The sequence below is a fragment of the Osmerus eperlanus genome, chromosome 2, assembly GCF_963692335.1.
Source record: "Osmerus eperlanus chromosome 2, fOsmEpe2.1, whole genome shotgun sequence".
Classification (NCBI taxonomy): Eukaryota; Metazoa; Chordata; class Actinopteri; order Osmeriformes; family Osmeridae; genus Osmerus; species Osmerus eperlanus.
Window position 1 is genome coordinate 23378215 of NC_085019.1, and position 14655 is coordinate 23392869.

The 14655-nt window shown below is 52.1% G+C and overlaps 1 protein-coding gene across 1 annotated transcript; it reads left to right on the plus strand.

The window, feature by feature from the left end:
* Positions 1-1099: 1099 nt before the first annotated feature.
* On the plus strand, positions 1100-11740 carry zgc:158376 (uncharacterized protein LOC100101643 homolog). The gene is made up of 11 exons (XM_062480454.1): positions 1100-1787; positions 3133-3318; positions 6110-6253; positions 6497-6583; positions 6994-7176; positions 7365-7397; positions 7900-9158; positions 9300-9463; positions 9868-10029; positions 10283-10504; positions 10789-11740. Exons 2-11 carry the CDS (start codon positions 3148-3150, stop codon positions 10971-10973), a joined length of 2610 nt encoding a protein of 869 aa, XP_062336438.1. The 5' UTR covers positions 1100-1787; positions 3133-3147; the 3' UTR covers positions 10974-11740.
* The last annotated feature ends 2915 nt before the right edge of the window (positions 11741-14655 follow it).

The window sequence follows — 14655 nt, forward strand, 5'->3', positions numbered from 1 at the left end:
TAAAACCCACTACATTTGCCTCCATTTCTGCACAAGCCTTGCACTCATGGTCAACATAGCAGATAAATATATGTACTAATCTGCTAAAATAGACCTCCACTGCTGTCTTAACTGTATGAGCATTTTAAAATTTTCAAGCTGCTATAGAACAATCAGATCATACCGTTGTGAAAACATATTTTTAGACACCCCATGCATTTGTTAAGTGTTGCATAAAGAATCACTCTGAGGTTCAAATCCACAAAAGACATCCTCGGCTAAGTAATCAACAGTGAGTGAGCAGATAAAAACTCAGTGAAGTTTGAAAGCTATACAGAAACATGCTTAGCTGGAAGTAATGGAAGTGTTATTTTTGTTCACTTCATACACAAATCCTGTTGGTTTTTATCAATCTTTCCATCATACTGTGATAGTCTCGATTGGCGAGAAGGTGATGCATGTACAAATGATCTGCTCTATTGTGGCTTTAAGAATGTAATTTATAATTTCCTATTATTTTTATCACAGTTGAATATGTACTTTTCATTCTCTCAATGACATAGACTGTGTAAATAGTGACGTGAATTAGAAGGACAGTGTAGTAATTATCAGGACCTTCCGGCAGACAACCAATCAGCTAAGGCGCTGTGTGAATATTCATGAGGTCTTGCTATTACACAACCTGCCATAGGGGGCGCTGTGGTGATACACAGATTATACACAAAATCTGGTTTATGTGTATTAAACGGACATCTTGTTTTTTTTGCATTTTTAGGGTTAATGGACCAATATAAACCATTCTACGCTTTTAGAATTTTGTCAAAATTAGCAGGACACTGCTCCTGTCCTGTTAATACAAAACGTCCTTCTAGTGTGGTGTGTATTCTGACCAATTGTCCTGTTAAACCACATGCACAACACACACACACACACACACACACACACACACACACACACACACACACACACACACACACACACACACAGGAACACTACAACTCCCAAGATTCCATCGGATTCGCTCCTGACGTTTCAAGGGGAGGGGCGAGAATATTTCTTTCCTCCCCATATTTTATTTACTATATTTATTTATTTATTTCATTTTTTTCCAAGACAAAAATGGAGAACGATGGACACTTTAGTGAACTCATGGGCCATAAAACGTGTCTTCGTATAAAGGAACAAGTTGATTGACAATGCTAATAAAAAAACACAAAACTAGATTTACACAATAGAAATCGAGAACAATAGCATGCCAGCCACGCTCAAGAGTTCAGATAACCTCTTTCATTTTGATAATTTCTTCTGGAATTACAAGGAGCCCGTAGGATTTTGAACAGTGTATGGATTTTTAAAAATATATATAAATATATATATATTGCAGCTAAACGCTTGCTATCTCATAAGCATGTGCCATTTTCCATGCTTTGAAGAGCCCAGGAACACGCTGAAAGACGTGTGAGAGACCAAGAAGATTAGGGGGAGAGAGGGGTCAGAGAAACTGTAAATGACACCAATAACGCGCAGCATTTTGCCTCTTAAAATAACAGCGTAGTTAGATTAGTCTACTCTGTTGTATTTGAAAATCTGGGCAGCGCTGGTGAGAAGGTTCGCTATTCCTTGAAAACACCAACACAACATGGAACGCATGTGAACGTGCCATACACGGGGACCCAGAACCAGCAAGGAAAAGCTGCAGCCAGGAGAGAAACAAGGAAGCGAACAGCTTTATCAAAGCTAGCTGGCTAACTGTTGGCTTCAATCATTTCTAATGCGCGACCAAGGAGTATGCGACTCAATACTAAGAGGTCGGTATTTATTATAACGCTTTCCCAATACGAAGTGTGTATTGCTCATTTGATCATCGTTAACTAGGCTATGTTCCAGATTGTTTTTGGGAAGATGCTGAGCAATACGAAAGAGGAAGAGCAGCATATTGCAGGGAAGCGAATAGAGACGAGATGACGGAGGACCTTACATTCACGAATAGTCGTCGAATCAGTTGAAATAACTGTACATTTATGCACATATCGTTCAGCCTAGATGGTATAAACACCATGGTTAACCAGGAAGCCTATGTGTGACTGAGCGACCGCGCACTGTAACGTCGTTAGCTTGGCTGCGCATCCCTGTAGCCTTTGCTAGCCAGTAGTAGTTAGCTAGCTAGCCAATTCAATCTTGCGCTACAGGCCATAATGTGGGCAGCCATATCTGCACAGAATTGTAAATGCTTATTCAACACGTACATAGCTGGCTGTGTGTGAATGCACAACGCAGACGCGATTTCAAGATGTTTTATTAGGATTACATGGGGCAAGTCTTATTACTGGCTAACAAGCTAGCCCAGCATCTTTAGTCGACTGTTGTGATGGTGGTTACTAGCGAGCTGACAAGATTGCTGGTTACGATTGTTCCAACGTTTATAGAAGTGGGTTATGAATCAAAAAAATGTTTAATCATTCCCTACAAAACATGCACTAACACTTAACCTAAATCTGCATACTCATTCAGTGCCTTTGGTGAATTGGAAAGCTATGGTCTTGGGAAATCCCCATTGAAATGGATGTTGTGGTTCCATTTACAGTGCAAGGGTTTCTGCCATGTCACTCTTAGTTTTTCTTTGTGATTTTGTGTGTGTACTGTTTTGACAAAGAAGAACCTGTGTTTTGATAGTTTGGTGTTTCAAGTCCAGACAATGCTCTCCAAATGTTGTCTCCCGAGTCTAAGACCAGACCAGATCTGCCCACAAACGAACCCATGACCCCTGCTAGCTATCTCGCAGACACTTCTGCAGATGGCCAGTGTTATTCTGTTATTCACCAGTATTGGCCGAGGTAGAGGGTGCAAGCATAGCTTTATACTGAGACTCAACAAAGAACACACGTACGTACACTTCCTAAACGTTTGCCTCTTGTTGAAGTGTCCGGCCCGGACATTAGCCAATCACCAGGGATGGAGTCGACCAATCCCAGTTGTCTTTCGAACACGGACAGAAAACATGTGCTGTAGGAGTCGTTAAGATATAGCCAGACACTGGTAATCCAAGCGGTTGACTGCAGTGTGCAAAGCTAACTTCTGTCTCTCTCTCTCTGTCTCTCTCTCTCTGTCTCTCTCTCTCTGTCTCTCTCTCTCTCTCTCTCTCTCTCTGTCTAGCTGACTTTCGAGGGGATGTCAGGCAGTAAGGCTCTTGGCGGCTCACGGCGGCGGCGGACTCGCTGTCGGCGCTGCCAGGCGTGCATGCGGACCGAGTGCGGCGAGTGCCACTTCTGTAAAGACATGAAGAAGTTCGGAGGACCTGGGAGGATGAAGCAGTCCTGCCTGCTGCGACAGTGCACCGCGGTGAGACACACACACACATGCCTGGACACTGCTTTAACAGTGCACACTGGTGACACACACACACACTCTGCCTTCACGGTGTTCAATGGTGAGACACACACACACTCTCTCTGCCTTAACAGTGTTCAGTGGTGAGACACACACACTCTCTCTGCCTTAACCCTTGTGTTCTCCTCGGGTCGTTCTGACCCATCAGTCATTGTGACCCACCGTCGTATTGCGACAACTTTACCGCATACAAAAACAAAGTGAAGCATTTTCTTTTAACCGTCGGGCTGTCTCAGACCCCCCACATTGCGAAGGTTAAAAGAAAAGTATTTTTATTTGTTTTTGTATTGGGTAAAATTGGGTAAACACAATGATGGTTCGTTATGAACCTTTGGGTCATGTGACCCGAAGGCAGCACGAGGGTTAACAGTGTTCAGTGGTGAGACACACACACTCTGCCTTCACGGTGTTCAATGGTGAGACACACACACTCTCTCTGCCTTAACAGTGTTCAGTGGTGAGACACACACTCTCTCTGCCTTAACAGTGTTCAGTGGTGAGACACACACACTCTCTCTGCCTTAACAGTGTTCAGTGGTGAGACACACACACTCTCTCTGCCTTAAGTGTTCAGTGGTGAGACACACACACTCTCTGCCTTAAGTGTTCAGTGGTGAGACACACACACTCTCTCTGCCTTAACAGTGTTCAGTGGTGAGACACACACACTCTCTCTGCCTTAAGTGTTCAGTGGTGAGACACACACACTCTCTCTGCCTTAACAGTGTTCAGTGGTGAGACACACACACTCTCTCTGCCTTAACAGTGTTCAGCGGTGCCACTGCTTCAACTGTCACTGACAGAACGTGAACTGTAACCGAAAGGTCGTCCACGTTACACTTTCTCTGTGGGAAGAAAGGCAGATGTTTGGGTTGTTTTAACAAAGCCGCCCTCCTTGACGAACAATGAGGATGTTCTCGAGGGAGGGCGTGTCGTCGGCTGACGTGTTGTGACCGGTGAGGTCCCCACAGGCTGGGGGTGGTGGCTGACGTCTTGTCTCTCCTCGTCACCTCCTGACTGCGCATGGCTCCGGCGGAGCGGGGCCCTCACTGAACTGCTCTTCACCAAGACTCCTCCAGTTTGGCCTGAAGGAGTTTGTCCTCTTCTTCCTGGAGGGGTTCAGCTCGGCTGAGGTGCAGCTCCGCGGGCGTGTGTGAAGCCCTCTGTGACGCTGCATGTTTGAAAGGGCTGCACGGATAACATTAGATTGGATGGCAGAAACCCACAGGCTAGACCTGAACTCTGCACACTTCCGCTCTCTCAGCTTAGCCCCCAGATGCAGGTCTAGCCTCGCTCTCTCAGCTTAGCCCCCAGATGCAGGTCTAGCCTCGCTCTCTCAGCTTAGCCCCCAGATGCAGGTCTAGCCTCGCTCTCTCAGCTTAGCCCCCAGATGCAGGTCTAGCCTCGCTCTCTCAGCTTAGCCCCCAGATGCAGGTCTAGCCTCGCTCTCTCAGCTTAGCCCCCAGATGCAGGTCTAGCCTCGCTCTCTCAGCTTAGCCCCCAGATGCAGGTCTAGCCTCGCTCTCTCAGCTTAGCCCCCAGATGCAGGTCTAGCCTCGCTCTCTCAGCTTAGCCCCCAGATGCAGGTCTAGCCTCGCTCTCTCAGCTTAGCCCCCAGATGCAGGTCTAGCCTCTCTGAGCAGCGATGATGAGGGGCAGCCCGTCACGGGTATGAATGGGACTGGGAGCACAGGAACACGAGGACATCGTTCCAAACCAAAGCCAACCACGTCCGCTAGCCCGTCAGTGAGGTCAGTAAGTGGAGGTGTGAGCTGGCCGCTGGACAAGGTTGACGTGGAGTTGGAATGCTTCTAGCTGAACCCTTGCCTAGTCCTGTTCACCTGCTTGTGTTGACAGTGATATGTGAATGGACACGCCAGGCCTCTCATCACTTCTGGTTTCAAACGGCAGATAACGTGGACACTGATCAGGTGCAGAGCAGCTCTCGGACACAAGTCTTTCATGAATACGTGCACACAAGCCTGCACGCAGGCGGAGTGTCTTTTAATGATTGAACGTGTGATTTTATTGATTGGTTGCCTGTGAAGGCTCTGAACGGCATTGGCAGTCAGGGGGGGAGGGGAAGGGGGGGGGCTCTTGCTTGCTTGGATGTGAAAAACGGAGTGCTGCGTTTCCGTGGTAACTGAGGATATTGTTGCTTGGGTGTGTTGGTTGTCTGTAGCGTGATGCCTTTGATGTGGGGAGCTTCGTGGCCTGCTGCTGTCACAGACAATAAGGAGGGAGTGTTTCCACGGCGACAGGTAGAGAGGCCCGAGATGTGAGCCCAGATGAGCTCAGAGGTTTAAACCCTCACAATATAATGATGGATAATAAGAGTCTTCCTTTTGGCTTCAGATTTCCTCTTTCTCTCTGCTGCTGTGGAGATGAACTGCTGTTACTTAGTTGCTGAATCAGCTTGCTAGGCCCAGATTCTGCTGGTTGTGTGGTTCATCAAGTCACACAAAAAGCTTGATTTCCCCATTGATATCTCTGGTTTTCCCTTGTTATGCTACAAATACCAGTTCTTGTTTAAAAAAAACAAAAAAACACATGAGCACTATTTTAAACTTGAAGGTAATATTCTTCATGAATCTTCTGTCATCCCTGTGTGTCAAGATGTTAGTGTGTGTGTTAAGATGTTAGTGTGTGTGTCTGTTGCCCAGTTTCTTATTGTCATTCTCTCTGTCCTGTCTGATACATCCATGTTAACTGACTGTGTGTGTGTGTGTGTGTGTGTGTGTAGCCGGTGCTGCCCCACACGGCCGTGTGTTTCTCCTGCGGCGAGGCGGGGAAGGAGGACACCGTGGACTCTGAGGAGGACAAGTTCAGCCTGTCTCTGATGGAGTGCACCATCTGCAACGAGATCATCCACCCCTGCTGCCTCAAGGTGGGGCCTCGCAAACAGCTGTGCGCATGCCTGGCTCTCGCGCTCACAGACGCTCACTCACATACGAACACACACGCACACACACACGCACACACACACATGCTTCCCCTCACACACACACACACACACACATGCTTACATAACGATTCCTCTCACTCACTCACAGGTTTACACTCACACACACAGGTCTGTGTCATGTTGATAAGGGTGATGATCTGTTTCACTCCTGTACTTCCTCTCCAGATGGGGAAAGCAGAAGGCATCATCAACGATGAGATCCCCAACTGCTGGGAGTGTCCCAAGTGCCACAAGGAGGGAAAGACCAGCAAGGTGAGGCTGGGGCCAGAGGGGAGTCAGGGTTGGAGGTGCTGGAGGGCTGCAGGGTTGGAGGTGCTGGAGGGCTGCAGGGTTGGAGGTGCTGGAGGGCTGCAGGGTTGGAGGTGCTGGAGGGCTGCAGGGTTGGAGGTGCTGCAGGGCTGCAGGGTTGGAGGTGCTGGAGGGCTGCAGGGTTGGAGGTGCTGCAGGGTTGGAGGTGCTGGAGGGCTGCAGGGTTGGAGGTGCTGGAGGGCTGCAGGGTTGGAGGTGCTGGAGGGCTGCAGGGTTGGAGGTGCTGGAGGGCTGCAGGGTTTCAGGGTTGGAGGGCTGCAGGGTTTCAGGGTTGGAGGGCTGCAGGGTTTCAGGGTTGGAGGGCTGCAGGGCTGGAGGGCTGCAGGTCACTGATGACCCTGTGTGTGCTCCAGGACCAGGGTGACGGCTCGGGGAAGAGGAGGATGGATAACGGGGAGGTGGGCCGCTGGAAGCTGACAGACGAGCCGCCCCCCAGCAAGAAGAAGCCCCTGGCCCTGGAGGAGGGGGGGCGGGCGGACGGCCACAAGAGGAAGAAGGACAAGGAGCTGCCGGCAGACAGCGGCCCTAAGAAGAAGGTGAGAGGGAAGGGTCTGGGGGAGGGGTCTGGGGGGGAGGGAGGTGGGGGAGGGGGGAGGGGTCTGGGGGGGAGGGAGGTGGGGGAGGGAGAGGTGAGGGGTCTGAGGGAGGGGGTGAGCATCCAGTAGCCTCTCCTAGATTCTGCTGCACCTGTCAGCTAACTGTCTCTTCTCTCCTGACTCTTCAGATGAAAGGTGCCCATGAAAAAAGACTAAAGAAGGTACTGCTTCACCCACGATCATCCCTCTCACCCTCTCAAGCTGATTATTACCCCCTTCTAAATCTGGGGTGAACTGCGGTCACACTCCGTATTTTTTTGAAGATTAGGAATTAGGATGATAATCTTTTTAGCTGTAGTTACCATCAGTAAGGAGATCCTGATCTTGGCATTAAGGCCTTTACGGACCGAGTCAGATGAACAAAAATGTTAAATATTCCTTAAAAAGAAAATCATACTGAAACCTTTCATACCAAATGCGGTGAACAAAAATTCAAGACCCCTTGATCACGTGACTAAAACTTGATATCTTATTGGTTGGTCAGTTTATACGTTGTCCGAAATTCCCCAAATGAAACAGCAACATTGGTGTGCAATGACTCATAGAGATACCTGGCTCCAAATGGAATAAATGACGTCCTATTATTTGGACTCGGTCTGCAAACAGTGTGTTGAGCTCGTCTCTCTCTCCCCCTAACTCTGAGGTCTCTCTCCCTCATGACAGAAACAGAAGCCCAACTCCTCCGACACGTCCGAGTCCAACGGCCCCAACTCCACCTCCGGGCCGGGTCAGGGGTCAGGGGGGGGCGGGGCCAACCCCCAGGCCCCGCCCTCCTCCACGGCCAGCCAGGACCAACGCTCGCACCACAGGGAGAAACTGGAGCGCTTCAAACGCATGTGCCAGCTGCTGGAGAGAGTCCCAGAGTCCAGCTCCTCCAGCTCCTCCAGCTCAGAGTCCGACTCAGAGTCTGAGTCCGACTCCCCCTCAGGCTCCGACGGGCGTCGCGGCTCCTCCCCCTCCTCCCCCGCCCCGGTCGCCTACGGCAACAGCGGGGGCCGCGAGCGGGAGCGTAACCGGGAGCGAGAGCGGGAGCGGCGGCTGGCGGCGCTGAGTTTCAGCGCCAGCGAGGACTCGGAGGGGGAGGGGGGAGGGGGGGCGGAGAAGGAGAGGGAGCCGGCAGAGGAGCAAGGGGGGACTGACAAGAACCGGCGCAAGGGGGAGGGGCCCCCGCGGGGGCGCAAGGGGACACTGGGGGACGGCGAGGACGAGGACGGCGGGGAGAGGAGCAGGAAGCCTACCCCCTTGCCCCCTCCCTCCCCCCTCTCCTCCAATCAGCCCCCGCCGCCCCCTTCCTCGGGGCACCCCGGGCCCCCAGGGGCGGACGGCTTCGCCGGGAAGCGCAGCAACGGCTCGGAGGCGCGCAACGGCCGGACTCGGGCGGCAGGGGGAGGCAGGGGGGGCGAGCGCGGGGAGGCGCAGGAGAAGGAGAACGCCAACAGCAGCGGGGGCGGAGGGGGGGGCGGGGCCCCGGTCACCAACCACCGCCACGGCAACACGGGCAAGGGCAACCGTGGCAACAAGATCCGCAGCAAGCCCAACCAGACGAGCTCGTCCCGGAACAGCAGCCTGTCGGCCTCCTCCAACGCCACGTCTAACGGGGGGGGCGGGGGGCCGCTGGGGGCCTCCGGGGGGGGCACCATGTCCTCCCTGGCCGCCTCGCCCCGCTCCCAGCCCTCCCGCCTGGCCCCCCGCTCCCAGCTGATGAAGCGCAGCCCCCCCGCCGTGCCCTCGCCCCCCCGGCCCGTGCAGATGGAGCGCCACCTGGTGCGGCCCCCGCCCGCCTGCCCCGAGCCCCACTGCCTGCCCCTGGACTCAGGCTCCTCCCACGTCATGGCCCGGGACGTGTGGCTGTGCGTCTTCCAGCACCTCAGCCAGCGGGAGCTGTGCGTCTGCATGAGGGTGTGTCGGACATGGAGCCGCTGGTGAGCATGGCAACGCTAGACGCTAACCTGCATGAGGACGGGTGTAGCTGGCCGACGGGTTCATCCGTTCACCCGTTTATCCGTTCACCCAATCACCTGTTGATCTGTTAATCTTACGTATTCACCCGGTCCTCCCTCCAGGTGTTGTGACAAGCGGCTGTGGACCCAGATCGACCTGAGCCGCCAGCGCTCCATCACCCCTCCCATGCTGAGCGGCATCATCAGGAGGCAGCCGGTCTCCCTGAACCTGGGCTACACCAACATCTCCAAGAAACAGCTCATGTGGCTCATCAACCGCCTGCAGGGTGGGCACCTCAGACAGGGCCGGCCCCTCAGACAGGGCCGGCCCCTCAGACAGGGCCGGCACCTCAGACAGGGCCGGCACCTCAGACAGGGCCGGCACCTCAGACAGGGCCGGCACCTCAGACAGGGCCGGCACCTCAGACAGCGCCGGCACCTCAGACAGCGCCGGCACCTCAGACAGCGCCGGCACCTCAGACAGCGCCGGCACACACACACACTGTGCGCTGTAGTTTTATTATTTTGATGACGGACCTCTCCTAACCCGGGTTTCCATCCTGTCACATAGTGTACAGATATTCATTACAAGCTTATGCTGAAAAGTATAAGCTTCTACCAGTTCAGTAAGGGAATTTCTCTTGATATGACTTCTTAAATATTGTGTTCTCCTCCCCCCTCCTCCCCTCAGGTCTGGTAGAGCTGAACGTGTCGGGGTGCCCCTGGTCGTCAGTGTGTGCCCTGTGCCAGGCCTCCTGCCCCTGCCTGCGCCTGCTGGACCTCAGCCGGGTGGAGGACCTGAAAGACTCCCACCTACGGGAGCTGCTGGCGCCCCCTGCTGACACCAGGACAGGTCTGTCACCCCGGAAACAGGTTGCCGGGACACTGGCCCTGTTTGAGGACCCAAAAACGCCCAATTGAACAGACGTACAGAAGTATTAGTTATAAGCTTGCTAATGCTTAACACAAGTCACCAGATAAGCCATTGATACTACTAACAACTAAAAACTAGATATAAAATATATATTAAACTATATAAAACGAGGATCACAGTCAGATTAGATTTGCCGTGTGAGGGAGGTGACCTAATGCTCTCTGCTCCACAGCTCACGGAGAGAGCAGAGGGGGGCGGTTCCAGAACGTAACAGAGCTGCGATTGGCCGGCTTGGACTTGACGGACGCCTCTTCCCGCCTATTGGTGCGCTACCTGCCTCACTTGACCAAGCTGGACCTGAGTCAGTGTGGGAACATCACAGACCAGACCATCCTCACCCTGACCTCCCCCATCTCCCCCCTCAGAGACAGCCTGACCCATGTCAACCTGGCAGGTACACACACGGACACACACACACACACACACAGTAGTTACATTTCACCCTGATCTGGGGCAGCTTGATGTACAGCTCTGCCCTCACTAGAACTTTTCAGATCATCATCCTCAAAAACGTTTGTTATTATTATTGTTATTACTATTATTATTACTACTATTTGTATTACTATTATTACAATTTGTATTACTCATATTATTATTTATATTATTAGAATAATTATTAGAATGATAATAATGATAATAATAACCCAAGTTAATGTGAGCTGTGTGGCGTGTGACCAGGCTGTCTGAAGATGACGGAGCAGTGCCTGGTTCTGCTGCGGCGCTGCTCCTCCCTGCAGACTGTGGACCTGCGCTCCTGTAGCCTGCTGACGGCTGACTCCTGCCAGCTGCTGTCCTTCCCCTCCTCCTTCCCCTCCTCCACGCCCTGCGGCCCCGACGACACAACGCTACTGAAGAACAGCTAAGGCCCCGCCTACGGCCTGGTCTCCAGCCCCGCCCACTCCGGCCCCGCCCACTCCGGCCCCGCCCACTCCGGCCCCGCCCACTCCGGCCCCGCCCACTCCGGCCCCGCCCACTCCGGCCCCGCCCCCTCCCCTTCCAGCCACCGCCCCTACCCAGCCCAGCTTCGCCCCTACACTACACACCGGAGGGGTGGGGCCTGGGGGCCAGGGTGGGAGAGGGCTCTTGGGGCAGAGAGAAGGCAGGGTGGTTTATAAGGAGAATCCCTTCACAGACCCTTCTCTGGCTCCAGCTGTTTGGGAACGGACAAGTTGCAGCGGGGAAAACCGAAAACATTAGCATGTACATATTCGTTATCTGTAAAAAAAAAAAAAAACGAAAAAAAGACAAAAAAAGAAATGGGTGTGTGTATATAAATGTAGTTTACTGTAAATGATGGTCTGTTCGCCCTGTTCCCCTCCCGCCTCCTCTTCCTCCTCCTGAGGACCAGACCACGCCATCCGCTAGGCGACGGGCGCCGCGTCGCCGCTGTCTAGAGCAGATTTTGCACTCCGTGTTCAAACGCTCTCCTTCGATACGGGCCCAGACCAGGAAGAATGTACCCACGCCTGAGACTGCTCCCGCTTGAGGCTGCTCCCTACACAGACAGATGCTGGGATGGTGCGCGCGTGCGTGCGCGTGTGTGTGTGTGTGAGAGAGAGAAAGAGTGTGTGTGTGTGCGTGTACGTACCGTGTGAGCATGTAGGAGATGTAAAACAGTGTTAAATGTGACTAGAGCGCTGGAGAGAGTATACAGCCCAGTATGAACGTTCCTCACCACTAAACTCTGGGGAGGGGGGCAGGCGAACCGCACGCCCTCCATCCCTCCTGTCCAATCACGGCTTTGACGCTTCTTAAGCCCAAACCTCCTTTCTTCCTCAGCCGCCACACTCCAAGACTAGCTGGGTGGAGCTCCTCCTCCCTGCTTCTGTCCGCTCCTCCAGCCTTACTTATGTGCCATCCCCCTTTCCCTCCCTCCCTCCTCCCCCCCATCCTGGCATTCTGTCAGGCTCTGTCCTTCGCTCTGTCACTGGCCCTTCTCCATCTCTCCTTTCCTTATCTCCTCTCTCCCGCCTCTGCCTCTCTCCCGTCTCTGCCCTCTGTCCTGCCTCTGTCTGGGCCTGCAGCAGCCTGGTGTTTCTGTGTGTACGTTCTGTGAAGGTGGGGGGTGCTGGACCTTGCTGTGTCCAACTGCACTGAACTATGCTTACTGTACTGTTCTGTACTGTACTGTAGTATAACTCCACCATAACGCAACTGAGACCCTACTGCCTGCTCTAACGATACGTACCGCCTGGCTAGTGCGGCGCTTCTGCCGTACGCGCGAAGACGTGGTCAGGATAGGTCATGTGGGAGCGTGCCAGAGAGAGACTGTGGTCCCCTGTGGTGCGCGTCAGGCTTGCCTGTCACCCCCCCCCCCCCCCCCCCCCCCCGTCACCCCCCCTCCTGCACTGAGCTGCTCTGTAGAGCAGGACGACCACAGCTCCACAACCCGACTCGGGGTCCCCCTCAGACGACTGGCCTCCGCTCAGACAGACGTTTCTGGTCAGGTGTCCAGAAGTCTAGACATGCTGCTTAACTTTCCAGAAACCCCGGGCTGCTCCTGCAGTGTTGCTTCCTGTCTGCGTGTTCCGTCTGACAGGCAGGTCTGCTGCTGGGCTTCCCCTGCTGGAACAATCATCAGTCATTGCGGCTGGTTCATGGTTTAAACCATACCTAGAGATCCAGTATGTTTATACACCTGGACAGGCCTGTAGTGTGGTACATGGTTTAAACCGTACCTGTGGATCCAGTATGTTTATACACCTGGACAGGCTTGTAGTGTGCCGTCAGCTGACACAGAGGGAAGCGGGCAGGAGCTGTTTATCTGCTGTAGTTCGGTGAGCAGCGTTAGACCACACTCTGCCTCCCGGCAGTGTTTAAACCAGGTCACAACGCGCCCATCCAGCTCGTCTTACTACAACAGAATGTGCATCGACAATGGTTGAACCGCTTCAGACCAGTGGTAGAGACTGGACAGCACTTCTGTGGACCAGAACCCCCGTTGGGTTGGGTTTGGGGTCGAGACCGTTCCCTCTGGGTCTGTCTCATGACTGCGGTCGTCTGCGTTTATGAGCTGTGTGGATCTGACTGCAGCTGGAGCGATGCTGGTGGTGAAGCCTCGACGCTAGCCTGATCCAGCTCTGGGTGTCGCTGGGCCGTCTTAAAGCCTCAATTTCTTCTTCCTTGTCTGAATCATGAGTTTGGCTCGTTCCCCATCTAACCGTTTCTTGATTTCTTGGTTTCGTTTTCTACTCCGACACAGATTTTAGTCCATCCAGCTCCGAATTTGAGTATTTTTATACCCCCCCCCCCCCCCCCCCTTACTGCCACCAAGTCTACTCTGATCAACTTGGTATTATGCCCCTCGCAGGTTTCAGTATGATTGTATGCATAACTTGCCGATGTTATCGTTGACCAGTTGTTTATCCACATGCAGCGTTTGTGTGTAAACAGTTTGTCACAGAGTGTCACTGGCTTACGCTGGTAAACACGGAGTAGATCTGCTCTGGTACCCTGACATGAAACTGACAAGATCTGCACAAAATCTGTAGCCAAATCATGAACTTAAAAAAACAGCAGTTGTCAGCATCAAACTCATAAAGTGGTCTGTGCTAGCCAACATTTAGCTAAGTGCTCTAGCTAGCTTGTTCCATGTTAGCTAGCTCGGGTTGAGGCCTGAAATGACCATGTTGTTTGCCATTAAGCTATGCTGTTTTGTCATACTGAACCTGCCATATCATAATTTACAGTGATATGGGGGTGAGGCCAAAAGGCTAGCGAAGCAAATGCCCAATTTGGTGTAAAAAGAAAAGTGCCATAGATACGCTAGATCAGTATTTAATGTGAACTATTCAAAGAGACTGAATCAGTCAGGTTGTGTCTTGTATACCTCTGTCTGTATATGTGGGGTCAATACTGGGTTTATGCATTCTGTTTACCGAGGCTCCGCCTAGCATCTTAACGCATATCAATTGTTACACTGACAACCACTTTCGCTGACTGAAATGGTGGGCAGTTTATCACGATTGATAAAGTCCGATATCTCCAAAAGCTCTTATATCCAATCACAAAGCAGTCATATCATTTTCCTACTGTCCTTTTTATCAAAGAGTTTGGCCCAAAGCCCTTTCTAAGCCTTACTCTCCGGATTGTGTAGAGATTTGAGGCATTTGGTCATGCGTGAGAAGATGGCTGTAATTCCAATCAGCCAATAAGTGGGGGAATAAGCAAAGTACAACATTGTCTGTATTCGATGAATACCTTCAGATGTGTGCGCTTGAGGTGAGAGGATGGGAGACCCTTAAATCATGTTGACCCAAAACTCAAGACTGTACTGTTGTGTCTTTACCAAACTGTATTACACATGAAGATGCACTGGATCCTTGTTAAAACACCATGATAATCATCATCACTTCTTGCCAAAAGTCCTGCTTTCTTTAAAAAGGGGCATTTTATCCATTATTTTCTTTTGCGCTTGTTCGTTTTTGTTAATGATTTTTTTTTTTTTTCATTGTGTTGATCAAAATGAGGAAGATAAGTTAGAACAATGCGAAAAACGGACAGAAAGACCAACTAATGGCAGCTACTTACGAGTGACTACTGTAA

Excerpts from the sequence above, each read along its gene's own strand:
- zgc:158376 (XM_062480454.1), top strand. The coding sequence starts at position 3,148 with ATGTCAGGCAGTAAGGCTCTTGGCGGCTCACGGCGGCGGCGGACTCGC. Across the intron at positions 3,319-6,109 it reads TGCTGCGACAGTGCACCGCG|CCGGTGCTGCCCCACACGGC; the intron begins GTGAGACACACA and ends GTGTGTGTGTAG. Across the intron at positions 10,030-10,282 it reads CCCTGCTGACACCAGGACAG|CTCACGGAGAGAGCAGAGGG; the intron begins GTCTGTCACCCC and ends TCTGCTCCACAG.